Source organism: Pelobates fuscus, chromosome 13 (genome assembly GCF_036172605.1).
Source record: "Pelobates fuscus isolate aPelFus1 chromosome 13, aPelFus1.pri, whole genome shotgun sequence".
Taxonomy (NCBI): domain Eukaryota; kingdom Metazoa; phylum Chordata; class Amphibia; order Anura; family Pelobatidae; genus Pelobates; species Pelobates fuscus.
The window spans coordinates 111,717,936-111,744,875 of NC_086329.1; the positions used below are offsets into that span (position 1 = coordinate 111,717,936).

Below are 26,940 nucleotides of genomic sequence, written 5' to 3' on the forward strand. Positions count from 1 at the left end.
AGGAAGGATGTGATTTCTAATCTCCGTACTACAATGACTCAAGAAATCACTTAACTGACCCAAAAAAATATAGATCTACAATTTCAAAATGACGAACTGAAATCTAATATAAAGAAGCTTGAAATAAAAATGGCAGACATTGAGGATAGGTCAAGGAGGCAGAATCTAAATATCCGTGGCGTACTAGAATAAGTTGACCAACTGGAAACTTTTATAACCGATCTTCTGAAAATATATTTCAACCCCAAAATGTTGGGAACATATCCCATTGAAAGAATCCATGGGCTTCCTAGACCTCCAAACATGACCAAGGCTCCAAGGGATGTTTTTGCTTGATTCAACAATGTGCAAATTAAAGATCTTTCTCGTGAGAGAACTGCAGAAGTACCCACCTAAGGAGGAGAAATACGCAACTATTTCTACCTCTCCTGATCTATCCGCAGCAACAAGAGCTAGTAGAAGAACGTTCCTGGATACTACTATGTGTTTAAGACAGAACGATATCCCATATAAATGGGGATTTCAAACTAAGTAGTATATTTTTTACAAGGACTCCTCCCATCTTTGCTTAAATTCAAATCAATCCAAGCAAAAACTGATTGGGTGGGGTCTAATGAATAATGAATAATACAAATAACACATCCCTACGAGAGTCTTTATGTTCTGAAGGAGAAAGGAAACATTTATTTGAAAAAAAAGGTCTGTGCTCAAATTTGTATTTTTGTATTGTTGAAAGCGGGTAAACCGCCCAACAGCAGTTAGAGGAAAACGTGTCAGTGAGTGCTCAGAAGAGCAAGGCTTTTCTTTTTGTTTGTTTTATTTTCGATTCAATTGCCAGACCTCTTAATAAAGAAAAAGACTGCATTTACAAGAAATACGATTTGTGTGGTGTTCCGATCATTAAGACTGTGTGCTTGTATGGTCCCAGGTCACAATCTATATTTTAGTGAGCAAGGTTTTCCTAACCCTTCACCAACACCACACACTGGCAGAAATGTATACAAACAAATGTGTAATAAGCAAAATACAGTACATTTAATAAGTATAATACAGTACATATAGATATAAAACCGTATGCAAAACATATTTAAAGTCTCAGAATAAACAGAATGTAGTGTATAGAAATTAAGGTCCTCATTTAAACCACCTTGGGGTCATTGTCTCAAGTTTATATATCCATCTTGTTTCAGCCAGTAAGAGTCTGTTTCTCCTATCTCTATGAGATCACGAATGAGGGATCCATTCAATACTCTTAACTGATAAGGCAGATATCTTACCTTTCTGGTACTGTATGACTAACAAAATTATAAAATCGACCTTCAATGTTCCCTGAAAAAACTTTTCTACGTCTTAGATGTTCTACATAAACCCTCTACTAAAGTACTTTCTGTTCATTCATGTAGGAGGGAAAATGTGTCTGAGACATAAAACAATAAGATAATTCTGATCCCATTTAGGATAAGCTGCGGATACGTTTTCTGCCAGTTATATAATCTTTAGTGTTCATTTCAGGCTGCAGTAAGATAATGTAACATTTGGGGAAAAATATGCATGTAAGTAGCCCGGCACTTGAAGATAATATGGCAAAGATCTCCACAGCCACCATGTACTTACCTTTGGTGCTGAGATAAGCTGGGATAAATGTTATCCAAACACTGGCGAACACTAACATACTAAAGGCTATAAATTTGGCTTCATTAAAGGTATCAGGGAGCTCCCTGGCCAAAAATGCTACAAGGAGGCTGGTAAAAGCTAAAAGACCCATATAACCCAAAACACATGAAAATAACACTTTAGATCCCTCGTTACATTCAGCAATTATTGTCCCAACCTCAGCTTCCATGTTGAATTCAACAAAGGGTCCAGAACTGATAAGCCAGATAATGCATAACACTATCTGAACCACTGTACAAGAAGGGACTATATAAATTGGTATTCGGAGTCCCACTAATCTCTTTAATTTGCTGTCTGGGTTGGTAGCACTGAAGACCATGATCACAGTGATTGTTTTGGCCAGGATAACAGAAAGGCAAATGGAGAAGATGACACCAAACACAACCTGGCGTAGCATGCAAGTCATTTTCTCAGGTCGACCAATGAATACCAAGGAGCAGAGAAAGCAGAACATGAGGGAGACAAGGAGGAGATAGCTGAGTTCTCGGTTATTGGCCTTCACTATGGGAGTCCTGCGTTTTATAATGAACAGGCAGAGGACAGAGAAAGTCAATACACAGCATGTTATGGCAATACAAGTCAATGAAGCTCCCAGTGACTCCTCATAGGAGAGAAACTGAATTGGTTTTTGGACACATTTTTCTTTACTAGCATTCGGCCACATATCGTCTGGGCACTTGAGACATTCACTGTTATCTGAAAAATACACAATTTGTTTTAATGCATATAAGACTGCAAAACATTGAATTTAGTAAAAAATACATCACTCTACAGGCATCCTGTACCACAGGTGGGGGGTACTGTGTGCACTCTTAGTAGTAAACCTTGATTTTCATTAATTATTCAAAAAACAAACAGATTTTGAGTAATTTTAGAGTCACATCTGTATCACTGTTGATGATTCTCACCATTAGGGTTAAGGATCTCTCCTTCAGAGCAGGAAATACAATCAAAACAGCAAATTTTCTGACCTTGCCGAGTGGCTCTTCTTTGACCTTGGTGACATGGATTGCTGCAAACTGAGATGGGGACCTAAGAATTACAGAATTACAAAGAAGGAGTTTTACTAATTAAAAGTCATAATGAGGTAATCATGTGTTGCAGTGCCTCCTTTCAAACATAGAACACCTACAGTGCCACTGACTTGCTTATTTTTAGGATATTAACTGGATTTTAAAAAACAACCGTCAACAATTTTTACTTCGCAATTTTTTAAATGTATTACATTTATATCATTATAAATACTTTTCTTTCTTTATATATATATATATATATATACAAGAAACTTACTTACAGGGGTTACATAGTTACATAGTTACATAGTTACATAGTTACATAGCTGAAAAGAGACTTGCGTCCGTCAAGTTCAGCCTTCCTCACATATGTTTTTTGCTGTTGATCCAAAAGAAGGAAACAAAACCCAGTTTGAAGCACAATTTTGCAACAAGCTAGGAAAAAAAATTCCTTCTTGACCCCAGAATGGCAGTCAGATTTATCCTTGGATCAAGCAGTTATTACCCTACATTGAAAGATTATATCCTTGAATATTCTGTTTTTGCAAGTATGCATCTAGTAGCTGTTTGAACATCTGTATGGACTCTGATAGAACCACTTCTTCAGGCAGAGAATTCCACATCCTGATTGTTCTTACAGTAAAAAAACCTTTCCTTTGCCTTAGACAAAATCTTCTTTCTTCTAGTCTAAACGCATGACCTCGTGTCCTATGTAAAGTCCGGTTTTTGAATAGATTTCCACACAATGGTTTGTATTGGCCCCAAATATATTTGTATAATGTTATCATATCCCATCTCAGGCGACATTTTTCTAAACTAAATAGGTTTAAATTTGGTAACCTTTCTTCATAGCTGATATGTTCCATTCCTTTTATTAATTTTGTAGCCCACCTCTGCACTTTTTCTAGTGCCATAATATCCTTCTTTAGAACAGGTGCCCAAAATTGCACAGCATATTCAATATGTGGTCTTACCAGTGATTTATAAAGAGGCAAAATTATATTATAGAATGAATGCCCTTTTTCATGCATGACAATACCTTACTGGCCTTGGCCACTGCTGATTGACATTGCACATTGTTCCATAGTTTATTGTCTATAACAATTCCCAAGTCCTTTTTGTGTGTTGTTATCCCTAATTCACTTCCATTAAGGGTATACGTTGCTTGTGTATTCTTTACGCCGAAGTGCATAACTTTGCATTTTTCAACATTAAATTGAATCTGCCATTTGAGTGCCCAGTCCTCCAGCCTATCTAAATCCCTCTGCAGCATAGTAATATCTTGCTCACATTGTATTATTTTACAAAGTTTTGTGTCATCTGCTGTCTTCAAGATCATTTATAAACATGTTAAATAGAAGGGGTCCCAGAACAGACCCCTGAGGGACACCACTTGCCACCTTTGTCCAGCTTGAAAAATTACCATTAACGACAACTCTTTGTACTCTGTTTTTAAGCCAATGTTCTACCCAAGAACAAGCATTTTCATCTAGACCGATTTCCTTGAGTTTGAACACTAACAGGGGTATTCCAGCCGAAGCTGTTAATCTGATGAAATTAAGCACTCACGGAAATTGAGGACCTGAATGAAGGCATGGATCTGCTGCAAACCTGGGGATTAGTCCCAAATAAACCTGCTCCATCTGCATCAAGTTCTCATAGGAAGTTGACTCCTTTGTAGTCGAAAACGCAGTTTTTCTTTGAAGAACTAACGAGAAAAACACTTTTCTAGGTGCTAGAGTTCCTGTTTGTGAATCGATCTTATGGTTTCTTGGGGGTGTTAAGCCTGTTCCCCACTTAAGTAACCCACTACACCTCTCAGACTAGCATTCCAACAACTCAACTTATCCAAAGCATCAGTCGATTGCTTCCAAGAAACTCACTTCTCTGTTCATAACCCCCACACTTCTCCTCCACGAAATACTCTACAGCCTAGCATTCATATGCACCGAATAAGACCAGAGGTGTTAGCATACTGTAACGGATAACCTGGCACCCCGATTGGGTACCTCCGTTGAAGGATGCTTCTAGCGCTTCCTGAGGGCTCCAAGGACTCCAGCAGACACCATAACCACTGTAGACTCCTCCAGAGAGCAATACAGGAACAAGCTCTTACAAGAGCTTAGGAGTGATTATAGCAAAGAAATATGCAGAGCATAGCAATCCCTTGTAGCGGATTCTCCCAATAAGAGGCAGGACTCCAAATTGAGGGTGAAGTAGAACTGTTTAATGGAAGCAAGCACTCACAATTTATACAATTCCTCAGGCCAGAGGCACACCCCTGGACCTGATTGGAACACTGGCACACAAAGAACATAAACCAATCAAAACAATACAACAATGTCTGACAGACCCAGTCATTACAGCAAAATCCTCCCCTCTGCCTGTGATATAATTACTGAACACAATGGGCTAACGTAATTATCACAGGCAGGAAAATACACAGTTTTACACAATATTCATAACTTTAAAAGTATACACCACATTCACATAAAACGTACATTTTCAGAATCAGCATACCCCAAATACAAACATATGTCAAAATCATACAAATTGGTCCAGTGGTTCAAAAGTTAGTTGGAAGCCCCTTTTTGACCGACTGCAAGCATGGCTTTGGTGTGGTAAGCCAATTATCTCCAGCATACAGAAAATATCTCTATTCACAACAACAGTAAATACACATAAAAATACATAATTCCTATTATACTGAACAGAACCCCTACATTCAACCTATCCCCAGATAGCTCGGATCTGAGCCGAACAGCGCTCAGATCCCACGAACAGAATAAAATCGCCATGAGGCTAAAGTTTAGCAAGGGCCATACACAGGACAATAGAAATCCATGCACTGTGCTTAAAGGGCCAGTAGCAGCACAATAAAAATCCATTATGCCCAAATACAGTTCTTAAAGGGCCATACACAATCCAATAGAAGTCCATAAGCCCCCAAGACTGTTGTTAAAGGGCACAATCTTCCAGGTGCCATAGTCAGAAAGTATGAGTGTAACGGATTGACAGGCACCCCGACTGGGTACCTCCGTTAAAGGATGCTCCTAGCGCTTCCTGAGGACTCCAAGCACTGCAGCAGACACCACAACCAGAAGCATACGAATGCTCTCAAGCATATTAATGCTATAAGCAGCTGAACAGGAAAAGCATACAATCAGCTTACACTCCTGGCAATCAGCATACAATCCAATTCCCCCAATAACGAGACGACACTTTGTTTTGAGGTCAAGCAGAACTGACTGTACTGGCACATACAGCCTCTTTTATTCCCAATCCACACACATACTACTGCCCACAGGGTTTTACAGAACAACCAATTACACACGTACATTACAGAAAACACTCCCAGCAATTATACACAAAATCCTCCCCTCTGCCTGTGATATAATTATGGTACACAATGGGTTAACATAATTATCATAAGCAGGAAAAATACAGTTTTTAAACATATACTATAACTTTAAAAATATATGTCCAATCTTCATATTCAGAATCAGCACACTTTAAACATAAACATACTCAAAAATCAGACAAATCCATTCAGTAGATACAATGTTAGCTGGGAGTCCTCTATGACCGAGCGCAAGCACATTTTCCTGCCCAAAACAGTTCCATAGATTTGGGCTGTGCGGTCAGTCTATTTTACACAGAAAAATTACTAAGTCCCATTCGAATGCACGAACATTCGTGCATTTAGCTCAGTATAGCAGTGAGTTCAAACTGCTGAACGGGAATTAGTCTCTGCAGCTGAAAACGGAGTGTAGGAGAAGGTAAGGGTCAGCGGTGTTCGTTGAAATGTGTAGACGATTTCAGTTCCATGGATTTGGCTACACATACCGCTGACCTCGTTCGAATGAACAAAGATGGCCGCCGCCACGTGTTCGTTTGTCAAATGGCGGCCTCTTCGACTACTTCAGCACTTCGGCTGCATCCGAAGTGCCAATTTAAAGCTGCAGAACTGCTCCAATACAATTTAAAGGTGCAGCAAGTCTTTTAAAATCCAATCTGCTAAAATCGTCTTTAACAGGCAATATCTTCCAAGGGCCATAGTCTTACAGGGGCATTGTTCCCAAAAGTCACAGTATGTCCCCAGATGGTTCTCAAAGGGCCAGCAGCAGTATAATAAAATACATTATGCCCAAATCTGTTATTTCAAGGGTCAAACCTCCCAGGGACCATAATCACATGGCAAGAGGCTGGCAAGCAGTCCTCTCCAGGCACAAGTGGTGGGTCTGGTTCCGCCACAATGAGGCCGGCAATCAGTCCCCTCCAAAAACTGGTGGCGAGGTCGCTTTCGCCACACATACTATTCCACACTGACTGGGTTTTTCAATGTGATAAAGAATACAAGAAAGCAGACAGGAGAATGCTGATCTTGGTGGGTCTTCTCAATGATGCACAAATTGCCATTGCAAATGTATATAAATCTGAATCAATTGGATTTCCTTGTATAAGCTCATTTGCGGAAATTTCAATTGTGTTCTCATCCCGGAACTGTACATATTCAGTTCCACAAAGCCCCTACCTGCATCTCAACTCAAAGTGAGAAGTTAGAGGAGATCCTGCAGACCTATGTACTGCATGACACCTGGTGCTCCCTATATACTACCACTAAGGATTACATTTTTTATGTGGAAGTTAATAGTCAATACTCAAGGATACATGTGTCTTACTGATAATGCTATGTTGGGCACATTAGAGGAAGTTAAAATCTTATCTTTGACATGGTCCAACCATGCACCTCTCACGATTTCTTTCACCACACTCCACCCAGTGTGAGACTGCAGTTCGTGGTGCTTAACCGAATCACATCTCGCTTGGGAAAAACAGGCCACAGAGCTCAGGGGGGCAAGAGTGCAATTTTTTTGTGATCAACTTATACTCGTCCAGTGACATTCCTACCACCTGGTTAGCCCGTAAGGCAGTGGTACAGGGAATACTGATTAAACAGGGCTCCTAAATTAAATGTGAACTCTCTGAGAAAAGGGATAAATTACTTAGTGACCTAAAGGAAGCTGAGGGTCAGCATAAAGCAATACCCACTAAAACTAATAGGGCTAGGTTTAAAAAACTTAGAGCTGAAGTAGAAACCCAGCAATTACAAGTGGAAAGAGCACTCTGTAAACTTAAATGTGACTACTATAAATTGAGAAATAAAGCAAGGAAATTGTTGGCCTCATAAATAAAAACAAAAGCTACCCTCTCAAAAATACCCTAACTTGTTTTGGGCACAAAGGTAAAGCTGTCCAATCCCAAACATATCATAGATAAATTTGCTGCTTTTTATGAAGCATTATACAACCTAGCATCTTCCACTTCACAGCACCAACCAACACAATTGGATATAGCTGACTTCCTAAGTGGGGTCAAGCCCCAGCTCTCATGCGAGCAGACGGAAAATATAGAAAGACCTACAATGGAGGAAATCTCCAGGGGATTCAGGGACACACCCAAGCATAAAGCCCCATGGCTGGATGGCTTTACTGCCTATTACTATGCATAATCTGAGGAGCTCTTGGCACCCCACCTAACTGCCCTTTTTAATCACTTATTGGAGACGGGTTACTTGCTCCCTGAGATGTTAGAAGAGAAAGTTATTACTATCTCAAAGTGACAACAGATCGTGCAGATTATCACCCCATATCTTTATTAAATGTAGATACTAAACTATTCGCCAAAATCATGGCCCAGAGATTGCACCCTCTCCTACCCAAACTCATATCACCAGAACTGAAATTGTCCCAGGGTGAAAAGTAGAGGATAACATCTGATGGACACTGGATATCCTGGAGATATTGATGGCTAAGAAACTGACTGGCCTGGTTCTCGCTCTAGATGTAGAGAAGGCTTTGACCATCTCCATTGAGGGTACATGACAGTCTTAAAAAAATACTCCAAAACTAATCCCCCCAAAAATCAAAACAAATTCCTAAATGGCATTCTTTCCTTGTATTCCACAACTGCAGCTAGCGTGGCAAATGCAGGATTTAAGTCTCGATGATTCCACCTCTACAATTGCACTAGGCAGGGCTGTCCCCTGTCACTGCTAATCTTTATACTAGCCCTAGAACCCCTAGTTTACCGGATCAAAATGAATACTAATAAAACTGGCATTAGCACGCCAAGGGGTACCCAAAAAATAGCACTGTTTGCTAATGAGGTACTCATATTTCTTACCCACCCCTGTGACTCACTTACACCATTGTTGAAACTACTAGAAGCATATGGTAGAGCATCCTATTACAAAAAGAATAAAGCAAAAACACAGGCATTTCCGATAAACCTACCACAAAGTCAGTTAGATGAACTGCAGACCTTATACACATTTGAATGGAGTAGAGATACTCTAACATACAATCATCAGCATCAAAACATGTCATGTTAGAACAGAATCATTGCAAGTTGCAATCTAAAATAACAAATATGCTGAAGAGCTGTAGCGCAAATATCTATTGGCTGGGTCACATAAATGACCTAAAAATGATCATACTTCCGCAGATACTGTTTCTTTTCAGAGCGTTACCAATAGAGATCCCCAGAGCAATCTTGTCAAAATTTCAATGCAAACTCAACGCACACATCTGGAAACAGAAACCCCCAAATGTTTCCATGATAACTATGTGTCTGGGAATGGGGGAGGAGCGAGAGGGAGTCCCGAACATAGCAAAGTACCATTTAGCTACAATTCTGGCCCAAACAGCATGTTTACTTGATAGGTCTGATGAGCCCTCATGGTGTCAGCTAGAACAAGCGGTCAATGCCCCCCACTCGGACATGGACCTCTTCTGGATCTACACCCACTCTCGCCCTGGAAAGTTAAATCTATTAGCCACTACCAAATTTTCCCTAAACATTTGGCAAATATGGGCCCTGAAACTGGTAACCTATAAAAGAGGGAAGTATGCCTCTTTGCAGAGTCTACGATACCGAACGGACGATCTCTTGCTAAATAATGGGACACAAAATGGCGAGTGGCAGAGAATCTGGAGGAGAAGGAGTCCAGTGGTTTCCTGTCTTACAAAACAAATTTAGTTTACCTCACAGGAAACTATTTGCATAATTGCACATAAAACACAATTTGGAACAGGATAAATGAACGTTAGCTGACACAAATTACTTAAAGCACTAAGGTAATTTGTGTCAGCTAGTGTTAATTTATCCTGTTCCAAAATGTGTTTTATGTGGCTGTGTCTGGGTACACCTGGACTCCTCAAGCCATTATCCTCGTGCTATAGGAGGCTACTGACAATAGGCAGCACTGCTAAGTTGGGATATATGGAACAGTGGGACAAGGAGCTTAACTGTAGCATAGCTGAGCAGATGGTACGCCGCAATGGCATAGGTGAAAGGAGTTACTCACTGCCTGGATGATGTAAAAGTGGCCTTTTAACTGTGGATGACGTGGTATCTCACACTGCAGAGGTTGGCTCACATATATCAAGATGCCCAACCCATATGTTGGAGATGCTGACCCATATCTTTATTCATTGTCTAGCAGTAGGTGATTTTTGGCAACAAATACAATTTCTTATTGAGGGTACAATAAAACAATACTTCCCCCTAAATCAAGAGGTATACCTATTACACATGATTCCCAATGCAATCCTTCAGCATACTGCTGCATTGGCAGTGCACATAACTTTAGCTGCCAAGACCTACATTGCCAGTCTATGGAAGTCCACGACTAAACCAAATCTAGCATTAGTTATAGAAAAGTTGAACCATACTAAATGCTACGAAGAAATGTCACAAACAACATATAGATAAAGTTGTGGGCCTGCAGACCTCCCCGAACTCCCCCCTCCCTGATATATCTTTCCCCCTCTATTACCTAGAAGTAGTGGAAACTAACCTAATCTGGAAGCGATAGCACAGCAGGTGATGGGTAGGAAATAGGTTGAGGTGTCTGCCCACCAACTTCGGCTGCCATATACTCCTTTAACTAATGGTGAACTGTAGCAATGAATGTAGGTAAACTATATATGAAAGGGTTGTTGGAAATAATATATATTGTGGCTAATCTATGTTAGTGGAAAAAGAAAAAGAAGGAAACCGCGCCCTTAGTGTAGATACGTAAAAATATACAAATATACGTACACAATGGTAATATCAAGGGGTCTTCTTATACAATTGACCTCAAAGAAAACATAAAATATAGAAACAGTAATAGTGTGGTATGTCAGATATAGTGGGTGGATAAATAGTGGTAAGTGATCCACACTCACATGGCCCAGAGCTAACTCAGAGCTCAGCTGTTAACGCGCCTGGACGGAACAATCCCCGTCTATGGATATGTGGCTTTCTTTCGTGATCTCAGATGGGCGATATATGAAAAAACAACAGCACACTTCTGAGGAAGCCTTTTTACAGGCGAAACGCGTAAAGTGGACTACTAGAGACTATATACATATTTTTTTATTTACTTTTAATATATATTTTTGTTAATAAATTATCCTTTTTATTATACTGGGATTTTTTATCATTTTTATTCCTGGCTACCAACCTGTTCCTTGGTGGGGACCATACCACCCAAGCTATTAAGACTAGAGCAAGTTCTGCTCTAGCAAATGTGAGTATAATACTTTTTTAATTATTTATGTCTTTTATCTATACATATTGCACTATTTGGAGTCATTTTGTCTTTCCATATATTGCCCATCTGAGACTGTGAGGACAACTACATATCCTTAGGCGGGGATTATTCCGTCCAGGCGTATTAACAGCTGAGCTCTAAGTTAGCTCTGGGCCATGTGAGTGTGGATTACTTATTATCTATTATCCACCCACTATATTCAATATACTACACTATCATTGCTTTTATGTTTTATGTTTTTTTGAGGTCAATTGATCATCAACCTGTTCCTTGGTGGGGATTATACCACCTATGCCCTTAAGACTAGAGCAAGTTCTGCTCTAGCAAATGTGAGTACGATACTTTATTACCTATTCACATATTTTATATATATACACTCTGCACTATTTGGAGTTCTCTTATTTTTTCATATATCGCCCATCTGAGATCACGAAAGAAAGCCACATATCCATAGACGGGGATTGTTCCGTCCAGGCGCGTTAACAGCTGAGCTCTGAGTTAGCTCTGGGCCATGTGAGTGTGGATCACTTACCACTATTTATCCACCCACTATATCTGACATACCACACTATTACTGTTTCTATATTTTATGTTTTCTTTGAGGTCAATTGTATAAGAAGACCCCTTGATATTACCATTGTGTACGTATATTTGTATATTTTTACGTATCTACACTAAGGGCGCGGTTTCCTTCTTTTTCTTTTTCCACATCCATTTACTACAAGGTTGGGGTTCCTTGTACTGGTTACTGCTGCCACACCACCCAAATATATATAGTGAGCGCCTAATCCACCAATACCTATAATCTATGTTAGTATTGAACTGATTTAACATCTCACCATTTCATAAAACCTATCATTTGGTTTTTATTGTTGTATGTTTTATACATTTTTGTATAAGAAAATTGAAAATATCTGTCACCCTTTTCCTGTACTGTTAACAACATATCACTTTCAACTGTCATGTGACATGCCACGTTAAATGTCAAATCAGAACTATAATTTCACGTACAAATTTTCAGTGCCTGGTATGTACAGTAAGCGGAAAAAGTATTTGATCTCCTGCTGATTTTAAACGTTTGCCCACTGACAAAGAAATGAATAGTCTATAATTTTAATGGTAGGTTTATCTTAACAGTGAGAGATAGAATAACAAAAAAGAAAATTGAGAAAAATGCATGTCAAAAAAGTTATAAATTGATTTGCATGTCAATGAGTGAAATAAGTATTTGACCCCTTCAATTTAGTACTTTTTGGCAAAACCATTGTTGGTTCAGACGTTTCTTGTAGTTGGCCACCAGGTGTGCACACGTCTCAGGAGGGATTTTGCCCCAGTCCTCTCTGCAGATCCTCTCCAAGTCATTAAGTTTTTGGCAACTCGAACCTTCAGCTCCCGCCACAGATTTTCTATGAGATTAAGGTCTGCAGACTGGTTAAGCCACTCCAGGACCTTAATGTACTTCTTCTTGAGCCACTCCTCTGTTGTCTTGGCTGTGTGTTTTTTGAATAATTGTCATGCTGGAACACCCACCCATGACCCATTTTCAATGCCCTGGCTGAGGGAAGGAGGTTCTCACCCAAGATTTGACAGTACATGGCCCGGACCATCGTCCCTTTGATGTGGTGCAGTTGTCCTGTCTCCTTAGCAGAAAATCACCTCCAAAGCATAATGTTTGATGATGGTGATGTTGTTCTTTGGGTCATAGGCACATTCCTCTTCCTCCAAACACGGCGAGTTGAAAAAGAGCTTGATTTTGGTCTCATCTGACCACAACACTTTCACCCAGTTCTCCTCTGAATCATTCAGATGTTCATTGGCAAACTTCAGATGGGCCTGTACATGTGCTTTTTTGAGCAGGGGTCCTTGCGGGCGCTGCAGAATTTCAGTCCTTCCCGGTGTAGTGTGTTACCAATTGTTTTCTTGGTGACTATGGTCAAAGCTGCGTTGAGATCATTAACAAGATACTCCCATGTAGTTCTGGGCTGATTCCTCACTGTTCTCATGATCATTGAAAGTCCACGAGGTGAGATCTTGCATGGAGCACCAGACTGAGGGAGACTGACAGTTATTTTGTGTTTCTTTCATATGCAAATATATGTTGTCACCTTCTCACCAAGCTGCTTGGCGATGGTCTTGTAGCCCATTTTAGCCTTGTGTAAGTCTACAATCTTGTGCTGTGGTTCTAATAAAGTGCCTATTTTGAACCAAGGAGTGCCTGGACCTATTTTTCTTTACTATTTTGGGAATCTGGTGTTTGGTTCTGGTACAGCTAAAGCACCCTGGCTCAGACTGATGGGAGTGAGTGCAGTTCCCTACACACTTGATTACAATCTTGTCCCTGACTTCCTTGGACAGCTCTTTGGTCTTGGCCATGGTGGAGAGTTTGGAATCTGATGTATTAATTGCTTCTGTGGACAGGTGTCTTTTATACAGGTAACAAGCTGAGATTAGGAGCACGCCTTTTAAAAGAATGCTCCTAATCTCAGCTCATTACCTGTATAAAATACACCTAAGAGCCATAAATCTTGCTGATTGATAGGGGATCAAATACTTATTTCACTCATTGACATGCAAATCAATTTCTAACTTTCTTGACATTCTTTTTTCTAAATTTTTTTATTCTGTCTCTCGCTGTTAAAATACACAATTCAAATTATAGACTGATCATTTGTTTGTCAGTGGAAAAACATTCAAAATCAGCAGGGGATCAAATACTTTTTTCCCTTACTGTACCAATCTTGAAATAAAAAGTATGCATGGAAAAAAAAACACGTTAACATTCAAAGCATTCTTCATTTGGTTTACTATTTTTAGAGTGTATCAGTGTATTAGCATATGTAAAAGCTAGATGGCACATACCGTTGCCTGTCCTGCATTCCATACAATCTTGCTCTGATCAATATTGAGTTCCTGGCCTTTTGGAGAACGAGCATCATAACTTCCAATGTGGACATATTGATTGCTGCCATTGGGGTAAAGTTGCCAGTTCAGGACGTCTACATATAGAGGGACATCTCCATTCTCATCAAAGAATATAGTCTCCCCGGCCATGTTATTGAATTTAACATGTTTTATGTAATGCAGCAGCTAGAATGAAAAAATATATTGGATGATCATTGTACAAATACTTTATAAATACAGCAAATAACGGCTCCCGGTAATCGAATTTACAGATTTGTCCTTTAGCCATTAACCGAAAAGTAATTGCTGCCCTTTACTGTCTGACTGTACAATTAAGTCAAGTAACTGTTAAGTAATGTTGTATTCAAATGAGAGTCCTAGATTAGAAACCCAAATGTATGTTTAGGGCATCAAGCTGTGATGTGATAATGAAAAGTGAATAATCAGATTCAAAAATCCTTTCAAGCACTACACTATGCATGTTTGGGTTTAATACTTAGAAATGACATTACACATGAGTGACTTAATATGTTGAGATGCCCAGTTGCGTATAGTATCCTTCCTATTTTCTCTATCACTAATCTTCATCCTACTAATCTATTACTATATTTGTATGGAACATTTATATTTCACATAGAAAATAATTTGAAATAATAATAAGAAGAAAAAAAGCATAATAAGAAAAATAAAATTATCAATGGTAAAATAAAACAAAATCCAAATTATCCAGTTAGTGGTAGAACATTTAATAAAAAAGAACACGTTTTACTTATGAGAGACAATACCTGAAATGGTTGGTGATTATAAATGTCTGCACAGGATCCATTCCTGAAAGGCCCATTGCCTGCTACACATGAATTCATCTGATGCAAGGCGTGAGCTACTGCATAAACTGCATTGTGCACTTTATATGTGTATCTGAAGTGGAAGACATCATAAATATTTGGATCAATACTATCCAGTCTCTCATTCCCTGTGCACCACACGGTTTCTTCTTTGATTTTTTCTGTAAAGTTGAGTAAACCATCTGCTGGCCAAACACATCCAAATGCCTTTTCCCAAAATGTTTTCATAAAGATGTCATCTACAAATCTAGATGGACGAATGCTATAGAGAAAGTCTTTGAATCCTGGGATTTTTCCACTTTGAGGGGCCAAACCAAGACTCCCATTTAAGGTTGTTAAAATGTCTTTTTTAGGAAAGTCTGAAGTAATGGACCAGCTTCCACATCCAACCCAAACCTTATTAGTAATGTTATGGAATGAAGCTTCCTCCATTAAAGATATGAGGTTCTCCATAGTGGAGTACACAAGAATAACCGTAGCTTTAGATTTCTTGATGACGTCTGAAATGCGATAAACAGCCTCAATGGAATTGTATATTGGAAGTGGTTCTAGAAAAGCAACGCATCCACCATCCCTTTCGATCTCTTTCACTAACAGTTGACTACCTGATCTTCCCAACTCGTTATCAGAGGTTATCACGCCCACCCAAGACCAGTTAAAATGTTTTGCTAACCGAGCCATGGCAAAAACCTCATAGTTGTCATTAGGGATAGTCCTGAGGAAGGATGGAAACTGGATTTTGTCGCTCAGATCTGGATGAGCGGCTGCATAACTTATCTACAGATATAATAAGAAGGAAATAGTCAGACTGTCTTTCTTATTCCACGGAAAACCTTATCAAGTTACAAAATGAAACTTTTAAACTATTTGTGCATTTCTTTATTCATGTATTCTATATCTTTACAATTAATTTAATTATAATGTCATTATAAATTGTGTGTTCTATTCTAATTATTATACTTATTATTCCACAGTGTTTATCTAATACAGTTCTATTACCACAGTTGGGCATCTCTGATTTTCTAACCACAATTCATATTTTAATAGCATTTAATGGAGTAGAATAAAAGTTGTGAGCTCTGAGTGAGAGGCTTTTCTTAACGTGAAAATAACTCACTATCTTTTTATACATTTAGTAGCTTGTAGAAAGCAGTATAAAAATCTAAATTTGCTTATAAATGCTTAAACAGAACCATGTTAATTGATTCTGTTGCTACATATTTTAAATGAACACTCCAAACACTATTACAAACACTACAAAAAATCTACATCTAATTATAGACAGTTGAGACAGAAACATCATATAAGCAAAAACTTTCCTACATATCATAAGTTTAACCCCTTCCCGACCGGTGATAGTTCAGGACCGTCATCGGAAAAATCCCCTTGAGGACCGGTGATGGTCAAAAACCGTCATAACGGTAATATGTACTTACCCGATCGCCGTTGTTCCCCCGGTGGCGATCGGCATTACTGGTGTGGGGAGACTGCATGACTGCCCAGGCAGTCTCCCCGGGGCATATTATGAACCAGCGGCCACGTGACTGCTCAACAGAGCGGTCACATGGCCACAATAGCTGTCCATGTATCTGCCTGCAGGGGGACTGTCTTTGCTGACAGGCAGTCTCCCTGCATGTGTAAAATAAAAAAATAAATAAAAAGTTAATCATAAATAAAAATATAATTATATATATATATATATATATAAATATATAAATATATATATATAATATGTCTATATATCTTATATATATATATATATATATAATGTCATACTAAGTGTATTTTTATTATTATATACATATATTAATATAAAAATACACTTGGAATTAAATTACACACACACACACATATATATATATATATATATACAGGGGTCAAGTCCTGGGTAAAAAAGTGCAGGAACTCACCCAAGACCCACTCCCCGCCCCCTTCCCCCCGCCCCCCCTCACACCACAAAAAAATGATACGCTTGTATGCAGGGGCTGAGTAAGGGCACGGGACTGAGGAGGGGGACAGGAGCTGAGGCAGAGGGACAGGAGCTTAGGAGGGGTGGGGGGCATGGGCTGAGGAAGGGGACATGGGCTGAGGTAAGGGATGGGGGCTGAGGAAAGGGACAGGAACTGAGGGGCTGAGGAAAGGGACAGGAACTGAGGGGCTGAGGAGGGGGACAGGGGCTGACGAAGGGGGCAGGGGCTGAGGAGGGGGGCAGGGGCTGAAGAGGGAAAGGGGCTGAGGAAGGGGGACAGGGGCTGAGGAAGGGGGACAGGGGCTGAGGAAGGGGGACAGGGGCTGAGGAAGGGGGACAGGGGCTGAAGAAGGGGGACAGGGGCTGAAGAAGGGGGACAGGGGCTGAAGAAGGGGGACAGGGGCTGAGGAAGAGGGACAGGGGCTGAGGAAGAGGGACAGGGGCTGAGGAATTGGGACAGGGGCTGAGGAAGAGGGACAGGGGCTGAGGAAGAGGGACAGGGGCTGAGGAAGAGGGACAGGGGCTGAGGAGGGGGGCAGGGGCTGAGGAGGGGGGCAGGGGCTGATGCTCGTATGCAGGGGCTGAGTAAGAGCACTGGGCTGAGTAAGGTGGACAGGGGCTGAGTAAGGTGGACAGGGGCTGAGGAGGGGGACAGAGGCTAAGTAAGGTGACAGTGCTGTGGAAAAGGGACAGGAGCTTAGGAGGGGGGGGGGCATGGGTTGAGGAAGGGGCCATGGGCTGAGTAAGGTGGCAGGGCTGAGGAAGAGGGACAGGAGCTTAGGAGGAGGGGGGCATGGGCTGAGGAAGGGGCCATGGGCTGAGGAGGGGGACAGAGGCTGAGGAGGGGGACAGAGGCTGAGGAGGGGGACAGAGGCTGAGGAGGGGGACAGAGGCTGAGGAGGGAGACACAGGCTGAGGAGGGAGACACAGGCTGAGGAGGGAGACACAGGCTGAGGAGGGAGACACAGGCTGAGGAGGGAGACAAAGGCTGAGGAGGGGGACAGGGCTTGAGGAGGGGGACAGAGACTGAGGAAAGGGACAGGGACTGAGGAGGGGGACAGAGACTGAGGAAAGGGACAGGGACTGAGGAGGGGGGCAAGGACTGAGGAGGGGGGCAAGGGCTTGAGGAGGGGGCAGGGACTGAGGAGGGAGACAGGGACTGAGTAAGGGGACAGGGCTTGAGGAGGGGGACAGGGCCTTAAATAGGGAGACAGGGACTGGGGAGGGGGACAGGGACTGAGGAGGGGGACAGGGACTGAGGAGGGGGACAGGGACTGAGGAGGGAGGACAGGGACTGAGGAGGGAGGACAGGGACTGAGGAGGGAGGACAGGGACTGAGGAGGGAGGACAGGGACTGAGGAGGGAGGACAGGGACTGAGGAGGGAGGACAGGGACTGAGGAGGGAGGACAGGGACTGAGGAGGGGGACAGGGACTGAGGAGGGAGACAGGGACTGAGGAGGGAGACAGGGACTGAGGAGGGAGGACAGGGACTGAGGAGGGAGGACAGGGACTGAGGAGGGAGGACAGGGACTGAGGAGGGAGACAGGGACTGGGGAGGGAGACAGGGACTGGGGAGGGAGACAGGGACTGAGGAGGGAGACAGGGACTGAGGAGGGGGGGCAGGGACTGAGGAAAGGGATAAAAATAAAAAAAACCTTAAGTGCCTTCCCCCCTCCCTGAGGCTTACCTTGGGCCAGGAGGGCTGGGACAGGATGTGGAGCCTGCAGCCTAGAGAGTAAGCCGGCCTCTCCTGATGATGTCAGGAGGAGGGGGCGTGACTTCCTCTGCTCCCCAGCGGTCCTGTGAGAAGAGCAGAGAAAGTCACGCCCCCTCCTACTGACATCATTAGGAGAGGCCGGACGACTCCACTGACTGCAGGGGGAGAGGTGAGTTTAAAAATCCGAGTCCCCAGTCAGAGGCAGGGGATTCGGATTTGTGCTCCCCCTGCTCTGGCAGCCGCTTGTGCCAGCCCTGGGTCCTGCAGGATTAGTAATGGGAACGGCGTTCCTGCTGTGGAAAAAGTGCAGGAACGCCGTTCCCACGCGTTCCTGCAGGACTCGAGCCCTGTATATATATATATATATATATATATATATATATATATATATATATATATATACAAAAATGAAAAATAATACCGGCACTCTAGATCTTCCAAAGATCGTTGGTTTATTATAAATCTACCCTCTGGATTGATTTACAATAAACCAATGATCTTTGGAAGACCTAGAGTGCCGGTATTATTTTTCATTTTTGTTTATAGCATTTTGACGGTGAACCAGGCAATATTTACATATATATTTGGAGTGCTGGAATTTTCAATTTTCATATATACATATATATAAAGAAAAAAATCCTTGCACTCACGCTGAAAGATATCCCTTGTATACCGGGTGCTAGAGCCAGGGCTTGATTGTACAATTATCCAAAGAGGTAGCAGCACTCACAGAGTTTTTAAAAATTCTATTCTTTATTTGGTCATTTAAAAATTGCGATCAATGTTTCAGTCCTCTAAATGGGACTTTCCTCAGGATCAGGTATACATAAATAATTTCATAAATATACACGTAGACTTCAAATATATAAATATGCATATATATTTAAATTCTACATGCGTATTTATGTAATATTTTTACATAATCAAGTCATTTGATTGATTGCAATTTGAGGGACCTGCCTGACAACCCAGGCCGAAAGTCCAGATAATTTAATTTGCTAGCACTGTATTTAACTTTCTATTACACCCTAAAATCTGTACATGGGGGTACTGTTTTACTTTGGAGGAGGCTTTGCTGAACACAAATATTAGTGTTTCAACAGTAAAACATCACAGCGGTGATATTGTCAGTGACTTTTTTTGCATTTTTCACACACAAACGGCACTTTCACTGATAATAAAATTGTTGTGATATGTTTTACTGTTTTGAAACACTAATATGTGTGTTCAGCAACGTCTCCTGAGTATGATAGTACCCCCCTTGTACAGGTTTTAAAGTGTTTTTGAAAATTACAGGGTCAAATATAAGGGTTAAATATATTTACATTGAAAATTGCCAGGTTGGTTATGTTGCCTTTGAGAGCCTATGGTAGCCCAGGAATGAGAATTACCCCCATGATGGCATACCATTTGCAAAAGAAGACAATCAAAGGTATTGCAAATCGGGTATGTTCAGTCTTTTTTAGTAGCCACTTAGTCACAAACACTGGCCAAAGTTAGCGTTCATAATAGTTTTTTGCATTTTTAACACACAAACAAATATAAATTCTAACTTTGGTCAGTGTTTGTGACTAAGTGGCTACTAAAAAAGACTAGACATACCCCATATTGAATACCCTGGGTTGTCTACTTTAAAAAAAAAATGTACATGTGGGGTGTTTTTCAGAGATTTATGACAGATAACAGTGTTACGATGTCACTATTGATACATTTTAAAAATGTATGTTTTGAGGGGGGGCGTGGCTTCAACGCTGAGGAGAGTGGACGCATGTCGGCTAAGCTCCCGCGGCGCGCATAACTAACGGCAAGTACTGGGGCACCTACCTACCCTAAACCAGCACGGAACCGGGTCCAACCATACAGGTCACAATGGGGAAGAAGGCGAAAAAGCTAAAAACCCTTACCGGGAGCGGCTCCCGCGATATCGCCGACCTCCTACAGCCGCGGCCTAGGCCCAAAATGGCGCCGCAACTAGACGTATTCTATTCATCCTCTGAGGAAGAACTCCTAGACGCACCTGATGAAATACCTTGTTCAAGGAGCGTGAACAACCCTCAAAGAGAGGAAGACCTGACAGCCCCAGCCACAAAAGGGGATATCAAAGCCCTATTAACAAATATAAGAGCCTTCTTCAATGCAGACTTGAATATTATACGTGAGGACATCACAGTAGTGACAGCAAGACTGCAGGCTAACGAGGATGCCATCACCTCCCTAACCCAAAAGCAAGTAAGCACCACCGAGCACTTGCTACAGCTCCAAGCATCACACAAAAGTATGCAGGTCAGACTGGATACCCAGGACGACGCAAGGAGACGTAATAATCTTAAAATCAGGGGCATAGCCGAATCAGTTACCGAACAGGAACTGCCCCATTTCTTACGCCGGCTATGGACTACCCTACTGCCACAGCGCTCTACGAAGGGCATTCAGGTAGACGGCTGCTACAGACTAGCCAAGTCAAATAGGGCCCCGGAGGGGGTTCCCCGAGACGTCCTGATACGTTTCCCGCTACTCCGTGACAAGCTGGCCCTGCAGGACGCTGCAAAATCCAGAACTCCTCTTAAGTTCGAAGAAATGCAACTCCAGTTCTTACAGGACTTATGCCGCTCTACTCTGGAATGGAGACGGAGAATGGAGACAAAGATCCTACGCTCTGCAGACATCGGCTACAAATGGGGACCTTCTCGAGCACTAATAGTCCATAAAGATGGGAACATACATCAGCTTTCCACCGCAGAGGACTCAGCGACATTCCTTCAAGGACTGGGCCTTACCATGTCTTCTGACAATACGGCACGTCCAAGTCACAGATGGGACATACGCAGGATTGTCCCTTTTACCCCACGCTCTGCAGAGGACACAGGCTGACTGATAAAGCACCAGCAGTCACAAGGAACTGGACTGATCCCCACACCAGTACCAGATACCGGTCAACCTCTGATGTTTATATGTTATAGTTTTAATGTTTCATTAGTATGCAGCACTGTTAGAGTTTCCGGGTCATAGTTAACACAGGTGACCCTAAGCGACCGCACACTCCTTACGACATGTCCCGCTAAGAGGACACAGTCACCGGAGATTCCCCTCCGCTCTTCACCCCCCCCCCTCCCCCAACACTCTGGGGTAACTGAGTGTAAATAGCTAATCAACACACCCGATAGACCACAACATCGCCTAAGTATAAGACAGGACCACTGCTTCCATATATAAGACCCAAAGGGCTGGGTCACACTCCTAGGCCCACGGTCTCGGCACCATTATCACGCCCTACATTACGTAACACAACGTGTAAATATGAGACATACATCATTTATATACTGCTTGAGCACTGTACCACTTTATCAGTACACTCCTACCTGACACAGACGCTAAGTGTTGTATTATGTCAACTAGCAAAGTGTTTACTACCTTAATTCAAAATCACATTACTGCTCTCTACTGTGCTAAGGCTACTAAAATGTGGCAGACGAGGGCTGTCGTGACGCAGTACCTGTTTTTGCTTATGTTGTCTTTATTTTGCTTTGTGTTTTTTTTTCTTTCTTTTTGTTTGTTTATTATGCCCTTTAGGCAAAACGGAGCTATCTCCACCTAAGAAAATTACTACCGGTACCCAGTGGCACCATTACAGTATTGTTCAGCATAACAACTCAGCATGTCTATATTAGCTAACAGCTCTACGCATCTCCTCAACTATACTTACCATACTACTATACAATGTTTAGTTACATGCCCAAGTTTATGCAAAGGTCAGCCACTCTCCTGTAACAATAGCTCCATCTACTAGTCAGCCTGCAATCTAAGCATACCATAAAAACTTTAAAAATGTGCGATATATACAATTGCCATAACTCGGTTTTATATGTCTTGTTGTCAATCTGTGTGCAGAGGCTGTTGTGGCTTACTGAACACTATGTTATTTCTTTGCACGCTATAAATAAAGAATCAAAAAAAAAAATGTATGTTTTGAAACAGCAATATTCTACTTGTACTTATAACTCTATAACTTGCAAAAAAAAAAGCATGTAAACACTGGGTGTTTTTAAACTCAGGACTAAATTTTGAATCTATTTAGTAGTTTTTTCATTAGCTTTTGTAGGTGAGTAAAATATTTTTCAAGTAAAAGTAAAAAACTGGTATTTTTTTCAATTTTTTTTACCATATTTTATTATTTTTTTCAATTAAATTATATGACATGATACAAATAATGGTATGTAAAGAAAGCCCTTTTTGTCCTGAAAAAAAACAATATATAACTTGTATGGGAACAGTAAATGAGAGAGCGGAAAATTACAGCTAAACATAAACACCACAAAAGTGTTAAAACAGCTCTGGTCCTTAACGCACAACATCGCAAAAACAGGCCGGTCCTGAAGGGGTTAAAACAAATTCTGATCATATACTAATGAATCTATAAAAATAAAAACTCATTACACATACCAGTTTAATTGTTCTGGTCACGTGACCTATGATGTCATGTGACCGTTTGATTAAAATGTTATTCCCCTATTTAAGCAGCTTTTTTTTATAAAATTGTTGGTGAAACGCGTAAGTGTATTTTATGCTAGTCTATTTCACTTTTTATTGTTATATCTTTTGTTTTTTTATAAATAAAAGTACTTTTTTATTGGACCTTACTGATTGCTGCAGGATTTATAAATGCCTAGATCCTTGGTGGGAACACAAAATCACCGCATGCCCTTTAAATTGAGCAAACCTGTGGCGGGACCACTGGAGGTCCATGAATTGCTTTTACCTCTTCTGTGTATTTTCCCCTTCCTTTTGTGTGCAATGCCTGCTCCCTTGTCGGGAGTGCCTCCACGAAGGGACTCCATTCGCCTCCTGAACGTGGACCACCACAGTAACCTATTTAGAAGGCTCATTAGAAAGTTCTCACCTCGATCTTATGCCAAAACCGCAAGGGAAGCCTTGATGCGTGCTCTCCCCTGGCAGTCGTTACTTGTTGCTTCCCCCCATTCGGTTCGTTATCTACTCGCAACATAATGTGAAACTGCATGGGAAGTAATTAATGAGTGCTTCCCCAGGGTGGCCGCCGTTCATATAGATGAACGTCAACCAGGGGGAGCATTCGTATCCTTCCTTTACCTGGTTTCACACAGGGACCCCGCAAACAGAGGCTGTTCGCGACAGATACCATTGTGGGGGTTTCCGATTGTCCGTGTGGGCATCTGTTGGGGTCAATGGCTGGTTCGGCAGGCTTTCAGTGCCTGGGAGACAAAGAGACTACAACCCCCACTCCCTCTCCCGCGCTTTGGCTACCAGGCACAAAGAATCTTGAGAAAAGATGGGTGGCGGGAACAGGGGACAAAGGAACTGGAGTTCCTGTTTCACGCTAGGACCCCTGTGATGGGACACTGTGTTGTGTGGTGTACACCCCTTGCATTTGGTGTTTTGCCTAAAATCTGAGTGTGGCAAATAAATTGTTGCTGTACCTCAGGAACTGTGTGTTACTAGTGGGAAATGAGTCTCTTTGCATTTTACATGATTCCTGATCGGCTGAAGGAAGGGAATTAGGGGAGGTAACCGGTTGGGTTACCAGGTGGTCCGCTACAAATGCAGTCAATGGTCGGGATTGCACTTCCCAGCCAAATGGAGCCAGCGTTCATGAACCACATCGAATTATGGACTACACAACCCTAAAGAGACTAGCACTACAGGAGCTGGTAGTAGCCAGGGGCAACCAGCTGGTAATCACACTAAGGCTAAGCTCATGGTGGATGATTGCAGAAGCATTGAGACAGCTGTGCCACATCTGGAGAGTGAAAGGAAGGCTCTGTACAAAGAAGTGGCTTGGTGCCTGGAGTTCTACAAAGAAACTCCCTTGGAGGAAAACATGACAAAGATTTTCTCTGAGGCGCAAGCCTTGTCCTGGCTCAAAATAATGGAGCAAACCCTTCACAACCAGAGGAACGACAGGTAGGAGAAAGGTACCCCGAGATTCAATCAACCCCTAACCAAAAATGCAAGCTACCCTTCAATGCCATCAAGGAGTTTAAAGAGGTGGAAGAGGGTATACATAACTTCTTGCAGGACTTCTAGTGACAGTGCCTCCTGCAAGAGGTCACCCCCAATGAGTGCATGCATTCCTGGTTCATCTATACCTTTTGGTCGTATTTACCCTCCATATGAAGCGGAACTACATTTTTTTTAAAAGAATAGCAGGATGAGAACCTACGTAAGGGGTTCATAAGACCATCCATGTCTCCTGCTGCTTCAGAGATATTCTTCGTGAGGAATAAGGATAAAACAATAAGGCCTATTATTGACTACAGAGAATCAAACAAAAGAACCATTAAAAACTTGTATCCCCTACCTTTGATTCCAGATCTCATTGAGAGATTGGGCTTACGAGGTGCATGCAATTTTAATCTGGATAAAAGAAGGGCACGAGTGGAAAACAGTCTTCCGTACCAGACACAGCTTATTCTTGTACCTTGTCATGCCTTTTGGGCTCTGCAACGCCCCTGCTACATTCCAACATTTTATCAACAATATTTTTAGAGATTTATGGTGTAATCATTTATTTGCATGATATCCTAATTTACTCAAACAACATCCAAGGTCATAGAAAACATTTAAGGTGGGTTTTATCCCGACTCAGAAAACATAACCTATATGCTAAACTAGAAAATATTTATTTGAGGTCTCCCAACTTACTTTTCTTGCTTATGTTATTTCTTCCCAACAAATACAAATGGATGATTCCAAAATTAAATGCATACTGGACTTGCCCACTCCTAAAAGCCTTAAAGAATTACAAAGCTTTTTAGGCTTCCCTAACTTCTACAGGAAGTTCATAAAAATGTATCTGTGATAGTACGCCCTTTAAACCATCTTAATAGTAACAACACTTCTTTCAAATGAAATGACGAAACCCAAGCAGCTTTTGATCACCTAAAACAAAGATTCATTACAGCTCCCATCTTAAAGTTGCTAAACCCATTGTTAACTTATGTTCTGAAGGTGGATGCCACGGATGAAACAATGGGATCCGTATTATCTCAAGAAACATCCCCTCCATTCCTTTGCCTTTTTTTCCCGGATCCTGACTTCTCCTGAACAAAATTATCCCATAGGGGAGAAATAATTATTGGGAATCAAGGCCACCTTCGGAAATTGGCATCACCTACTGGAGGGACAAGAAACCCCTATAATAGTCTACAAGGATTACAAGAATCTTGAAGACTTAAACCAAACATTGTCCACCAGACAAAGACAGAGTGTTTTTTTTCACCGTTTTAATTTTCATATAATTTATAGACCAGGGTCCAGGAATAAGAAAGCTGATTCCCTGTCAAGAATTCCACATCCCATTTCTCATAAAGAAAATCCAATGACTATTTGAAGGCCAGGTACTTTCATTGGATTATCATCTACCTTAATAGATAAAATAAAAACAAACCTTCTACCGAGTTGAACTTACCAACTGAAAATGCATGATAAAATATATATTCCCCCAACTTTAAGGAAAGAAGTTCTATGAATGATTCATGATTCACCGCTGGCATTACATCCCGGTATAAAGAAAACCTCTGAATTATTAAACAGATTATATTGGTGGCACCAGCACAATAAAAGTGTTTCATCGTATGTTTCATCATGCTCCATTTGTCAGAGCCAAACCCAACCAACATCATCCTTACGACCTTTTAATGAATTTACTAATCCCAGATAGACCATGGAAATCAGTTTCCGTGGACTTCATATTCGACTTACCTCCTTCTCAAAAGCTAGCTACCATCCTCGTCATTGTGGATTGATTCACCAAGATGGCTCATTTCCTACCATTAGGCAAAATACCCAACTCTTCTGAATTATGCAATTGTTTCATTTCCAATATAGTTAAATTACATGGATTACCAGAGGAGGTTATTTCAGATAGGGTAACCCAATTTACCTCCCGTTTCTGGAAGGAGCTGTGTTCTTCCCTTCAAACAAAACAAAAATGATCCTCCTCATATCATCATCAAACCAATGGACAAACAGAAAGAGTTTATCAGTGCCTCAAACAGTACTTAAGATGTTATTGTACATATCTACAAGATGACTGGTCCAGTTTGCTACCCCTTGCAGAATTTTATTTCAATAATTCCATTCATTCAAGTACAAAGATGTGTTCTTTCTTTGCAAACTATGGATTACATCCAATAATATTCCTCATAGATCTTGTTCAAAACCATAATCCTGCTGTTACTAT

General features: G+C 41.4%; 1 protein-coding gene across 1 annotated transcript in view; it reads right to left on the reverse strand.

Annotated features, from left to right (window-relative positions):
- Nucleotides 1-1,453: 1,453 nt before the first annotated feature.
- Nucleotides 1,454-26,940, reverse strand: part of LOC134582720 (extracellular calcium-sensing receptor-like) — a 28,831-nt gene continuing 3,344 nt past the window's right edge. Inside the window, exons 2-5 of the mRNA XM_063439362.1 lie at nt 14,976-15,812; nt 14,149-14,376; nt 2,583-2,706; nt 1,454-2,370 (exon numbers count right to left, since the gene is read on the reverse strand). Of these exons, the coding sequence (XP_063295432.1) occupies nt 1,454-2,370; nt 2,583-2,706; nt 14,149-14,376; nt 14,976-15,812 (2,106 nt within the window). The remainder of the gene's footprint in view (nt 2,371-2,582; nt 2,707-14,148; nt 14,377-14,975; nt 15,813-26,940) is intronic.